The sequence below is a fragment of the Mus caroli genome, chromosome 18 (assembly GCF_900094665.2).
Source record: "Mus caroli chromosome 18, CAROLI_EIJ_v1.1, whole genome shotgun sequence".
Lineage (NCBI taxonomy): Eukaryota > Metazoa > Chordata > Mammalia > Rodentia > Muridae > Mus > Mus caroli.
The window spans coordinates 40,630,648-40,636,647 of record NC_034587.1 but is presented as its reverse complement, the minus strand read 5'-3'; the positions used below and the strand labels follow the sequence as shown (position 1 = coordinate 40,636,647).

The window sequence follows — 6,000 nt, the reverse complement described above, 5'->3', positions numbered from 1 at the left end:
CAGCCAACCCTGCGCTCTAGCTACCCCGGTGCTGGTCCGGCCAGAAGAGCAGATGATATTTTCTAGTTTCTTCCATTTACCTGTAAATTTCATGAAGTCATTATTTTTAATAGCTGAGTATACTCCATTGTATAAATGTACCACATTTTCTGTATCCATTCCTCTGTTGAGGGACATCTGGGTTCTTTCCAGCTTCTATTATAAATAAGGTCGCTATGAACATAGTTGAGCATGAATCTTTATTATATGTTGGAGCATCTTCTGTGTATATGTCCAGGAGTGGAATGGCTGCATCCTCAGGTAGTTTTATGTCTAATTTTCTGAGGAGTCACCAGACTGATCTCAGAGAAGTTGTACCTGCTTTCAAGCCCACTAGCAATGGAGAAGTGTTTCTCTTTCTCCGCATCCTCGCCAGCAATTGCTATTACTTGAGTTTTTTTTTTTTTTTTTTTTTTTTTTTTTTTTTTTTTTTTTTTTTTTATCTTAGCCATTCTGACTGGTGTGGGGTGGAATCTCAGAGTTCTTTTGATTTGCATTTCCCTAATGACTAAGTATGTTGAACATTTCTTTAGGTGCTTCTCAGCCATTCAAAATTCCTCAGTTGACAATGGTTTAATTAGCTCTATACCCCATTTTTAATAGGGTTATTTGGTTTTCTGGAGTCTAACTCTTTGAATTCTTTGAATATTTTAGATATTAGGCCTCTACCTGATGTAGGGTTGGTAAAGATCTTTTCCCAATCTGTGGGTTGTTGTTTTGTCCTATTGACACTGGCCTTTGCCTTACAGAAGCTTTTCAATTTTATGAGGTCCAATTTGTTGATTGTTAATCTTAGAGCATAAACCATTGGTGTTCTGTTCAGGAAATATTCCCTGTGTCCATGTGTTCAAGGCTCTTCTCCACTTTCTCTTTTATTTATTGAGTCATTTTCTCAATTGAGGTCCCTCCTCTCAAGTGACTTTAGCTTGTATCAAGTTGACATAAAACAATCCAGCACAATTTGTAGTTATCACGTTGTGTCCTGATACAGTACAAATGTCTCACTCAGGACTGAGCACTACACAGTCTCTTACTCTGTACTCCTGAAATAGTCATAAGTCTCTATGTCAATCACCATTCCCTGCAACACTAGCCTCCCCGAATGAGATCTGAGAGATGCTCTAACCTCTGTGTTTAACTGTAGGTCACTAGGAGTCAATTTAATAAATGTGTTCATTTAGCAGAGCAATAGTCGTTGAGTGTCTCCTGAGACTTATAACCCATGTAGCCTCAAGTTCTTCACCCTAATAACAGTGACAGAGTGGATTGTGCAGTATCAATCCATGACTGGTGTAGACCACTTCAATCTCTCTTGCCCCAAGCTCATCTTAGCCTCATAGCCCTGTCCCCTGGAGACTCTCCAAAGGGCACAGCTACAGTGTTTGTAAAGGGTGGCACCTAGCCAAGTATCCCAATCCTTGAAACCAAATACAGTGTCTGTAAAGAGCAGCAGCTGCTGGAACATAAGGATGATCCATGGGAGTCTCTTAGTTCTCATCAAAAGCTTCCATGTGCACCAGCACCCAATCTTTGGAAGCATATATGAGAAGCTCTGGCCTCATGTTCTCCTTTTCAATGTTATCAGTTGGATGTTGATAATTTTCTCTGCTTTCCTCTTTGTTCAAGTGCACCATTTAAGGACTTACAGCAAAGATGTTTCTCCTCTAGTCAGGATTCTACTTAGGGCTCTATTACCTGGACTGATTCAGCAACTTCCTCTCTGATCACCATATCTCCATTCTCTTCCCACTCTGCCACCAGAATAAACTCAACTAAACCCTTCCCTGCTAGATACTGACCAGTCAGGAATTTCAGCATCCCCTTCCACTGTTTACTAGAGCATGAGCCCTACATCCTGAGGTGGGAATTATTCTATGTTCCCTACCAATGTATATTTCCAGCATTCATTTGTACTTACTAGGCAGGTCTGGGGCTCTACTTAATTACATCTTATTCCTACACAGAATAGGCTCTGTGTCTTTTCTCTGCCATGTCACAGCACCTGCAATTTTCTTGATGCTTCACCTGTGTCTACATTGTTGGTGTCCTATGCACTCCTCATGTACCAGACCAAGGCTGCTATCTTCTGGGACACTTCCTTGTGTATAGGGAAGGTACAAAGAAAGATCCTTGTCTCAAGTGTATGAGCAATTTTTGAGCATGTGTGCTTTTAAAAACACTAATCATAGTCTGGTGTGGTGGTACACACCTTGAATACTAGCAGTGTCTTTTGGGAGAAAAGGCAAATCTCTGTGAGTTTGCAGCCAGGCTATAAAGCAAGTTTCAGTTAGCCAGGGATATAGAGTGGGACTCTGAATCAAAGAAAATAAAAGTAATGGAAACACCTATCAGAGAGACCAGATAGGTAACAATGCTGATGATGAAGGTAGGTAGGTGTATTTCAGATGGATAGTTAGAAGTTAGATAGACAGGTGATAGATAAATAGTAGGAAGATACAGGGCTGAATTTCCCTGTTGTGGAATTTTTTAAAAATATTATACTAACTAAAGTGTTTACAAGTAACTATTGGTATTAACTGGGTGATATAATTAATACAGTAATTTACTTAGTTATTACCCACTGTTCACATTTTAACCATTGAATAACACACACACACACACACACACACATGCACACACATGCACACACACATAGTGGGCTTTTTTGTTTTGTTTTTTTGTCTTGGTTTTTCGAGACAGGGTTTCTCTGTGGAGCCCTGGCTGTCCTGAAACTCATTCTGTAGACCAGTTAAAAATTATGATGTCTCCACTGACTCAATGACTGTCATGGAGAAAAGACAGAAGAATGGATTGGTGCTCCCAAAATGGGAATTCAGAAATGTGAGAGACCTATGCTTCAGATAAAGGATTCTAAGCAGATGTTAATGGAATTGAAATGTCACTGTGAGTTAAGATACAGAAGATAGGATAAGGGAGGTTCTAGAGACAGGAGAGCTCAGGAGAGGTCCTTATAGGCCACTCTGGCTAGGAGTGGATGGACTGACACAAACTCATGTATTCACCCAACAGTCACCACCATCTCTGTCTCTTCCTAGGGCTTCCGAGGAAACGTTTGAGAAGACCTTAGCAAGGAACACCACCACGCAGTAGTGGCTGAAGCATCTCACTCCAGGAAATGAAACAGTAACATGGCAGTACCTGTTTGAGAAGATTAAAACCCAAAAGACTCCAATTAGAAAGGGACAATGTCCAAGAAAGGGCGGAATAAGGGCGAGAAGCCCGAGGCACTCATTGTTGCCCTTCAAGCTGCCAACGAAGACCTCAGGACCAAACTCACAGACATTCAGATAGAACTGCATCAAGAGAAATCCAAGGTGAGTAGGGTCTGCCTGGGGCCACGACTCCAGCCAATCTTGGTTGTCTCCATGTTTAACAAACTCAGCCATTCCTTTAAATCCTGGGCTTTGATGCATGCAGCCCAGAAACCACCATGCTAATATAAAATTACATCATTTAGATAACTGCTACTACAAAAATATTCTTGATCACAAACTTAACAAGTATTTTACTGTTTTGGCATTCTCTTTCATCACTGTAAGAAATTTAATTTTACAATAGACCTATTTCACCCTGTTCAATGAAAGTAATAAATGAGTCTGGAATCCATTCGAGGCTATTTCTATCTATTTCAGCTGAGTTGGCCTTTGATTAATAAACTCCAATGTGAAGTTCATGAGGGAAATATCTGTAGCCCCATGAAGCAAAGAGAACACATTCTCACATTTAAAAGGCATTAATTTGTGAATCCGAAGTTCGTGGCATTATATATTTTTCTCTGTCCTTGGAAGAAGATTGGCGTGTCTCAGGGTCTCTATCTGTGATTCTGTCTCTCATACAACACTCTGTCAGAGAATGATCTGGGAGAGCCCAGTACAAATTGAGGTTCCTGAATTTATAAGCCAACGATTTTGGTTGAGTAAGTGAGGTAAGGAACCCAGCATAGCTTCAGATGAGAGGTACTCATTTGGGATGACAAATGATAGTCATAGGAATGCTTAGGAGAGAAAAATACCCACAATATTTCTAAGGAGACCCCACCACTGCAGTACTCCACACATTTAATCCTTTTAAAACAGACAGCTCTTGAATGATACCTAACCTGTTCTCGAGGGCCTGGCCCAGTTGGCAGGCAGGTAGGTGTCATCCCCTCTTCCTCTGACAAGGCTCTGGCAGTAGGTTTCTTAAACAAGAACTCGGCCATCTCATACATTCTCCCAGGTTCCCCTTCCCTTCTTCCTTCCCCTCACAGTTAGTTACAATCTCACTACAAGGAGTTAGAGCAAAGCTTCTCTGTATGTCAGCAGCAAAAGGAAGCAGAGGGCAAATGAATCATAAAGCAATTTCATTATAGATAAATACGATTGTGTTTGCAAAGGAGCAGACTCTCGGGGAAAACATGATCAAAGCCAAGGTATGAATTTATGCTCCCTGTTTAACCCTGAGGCTCTTATGATAAAATGACAATCCAACTACGAGTAGGGAATGGATAAAGCCTGGAAACCTCTGGGATGATGGGCCATTACTCATCTTCTCAGCAAAACACATAATGCTGTTGGCATTTACAGAAAATGCCCCGAGTGCAGAGAACAGAGTCCACCGTAAATGCTTCGGCTGATAATATAAATAGCTAGGCCACAACAGACCCAAATGTACACCATCCATCACACAATCCAGCATGCGCACTTCATCTTATCACAGAACCTGTTCTTACGTTTAGCACCTGACTGGCCCTGAGTAGGTCTTCAAGTCCCACTCTGCTCATCTGTCAAGTGGAGCTGCAGAGGCACCTGCTCCATCGGAGTGTGCTAGGGAGGGAAGAGGTCAGTAGTTAGGTGAGGTTAAGCATGGAAAATGCATGGCGCTGTTATCTCTTTTGGCCCTCCATTTCCCCCTCTCAGGCAGGCATTGCTGTTTGTCTCTGCTTGAATGAAGAAAGTTGCTACCTAGTTTGCAGGCAGTGCTCAAAACGACTTACTGAATGAACCCATGTTAACAGTTTCTAAATGCTTTCCTGACATCTCTGTGGTAACAGTGTCATTGCAAGATTTTGATAGGAAAGCTCAGGCTTGAGTAAAGAAAAGCCTGTCTTTCTCTTTGAACCAATATTCCCAGGCACTAAATATGAGGATATTTTCCTGCCTGGATACCATGTGGCTAAAATTCCCTGCTCAGTGTAGATTGCTATGGGATGAGAGACTCCCCCACCGGGTTCTCCAGGGAATGCACTCTCTCTAGGAGCAAGGAGGATACAGTTTCAGTGAGGAGTGGTTTGGGCAGGGTGACAAAGGGGATGAGGGCATGGGGGCAGAGAAGAGGGTTCTGAGGTATACAGGCTGCTGCTAGTCAGCTTGGGGAGCACAGGCTAGGGAGCAAGGACTCCAAACAGGAGCAGCCAAATGACACATGCATTCAGACTGCAAAGCCCTTGACACCTGACCTCATGGTCTTCACTCCATGTTTGGGACAAAAGAAGCCTATGGCTACTCTCTGATTTCACTGGGGGCAGGAAAATAAGCTTCAATTTGCTTAACTCACTTGCTTTCTGGAGGCAGCAAGTGAAAGCCCCAAAATGGGGATTCTTAGAGATCACCTAATATCTCAGGGATATTAGAGATCTCCGTAGTGCTTGAACACTTGATCTCTGCCACCACCACCTGCCCATTCCCTTCGAAAAGCAACCAACCTTCTCTACCCTCAGTTCCCATAACCTCTGGTTCAAGGCTCACATTTAGAGTGTAATTTTTTCTTCCTTTCTATGCCTTTGCTTCTGTTTTCAAGAGGCCTAGCTGAAGGAAGAAATTACAGAAGGAAGAGAAGAGGATGTGGGAGAGAAGGGGAGAGGGGACAGAGTGCTACCCCAGCTCTTAAAAGGTTTTCCCATCAAAGCAACCTCTCAGCCCTTTTGTGTGAAAGTTCGTAGGCTCTGGTGACAAGCACTGC

The 6,000-nt window shown here is 42.5% G+C and overlaps 1 protein-coding gene across 3 annotated transcripts in view; it reads left to right on the top strand.

The window, feature by feature from the left end:
* Window positions 1-6,000, top strand: part of Jakmip2 (janus kinase and microtubule interacting protein 2) — a 161,761-nt gene that overhangs the window by 96,231 nt on the left and 59,530 nt on the right. For all 3 annotated transcript variants that reach the window (XM_029472122.1, XM_021150580.2, XM_029472123.1), the window contains exon 2: window positions 3,096-3,374. In XM_029472122.1, the coding sequence (XP_029327982.1) occupies window positions 3,246-3,374 (129 nt within the window). In that variant the 5' untranslated portion in view covers window positions 3,096-3,245. The remainder of the gene's footprint in view (window positions 1-3,095; window positions 3,375-6,000) is intronic.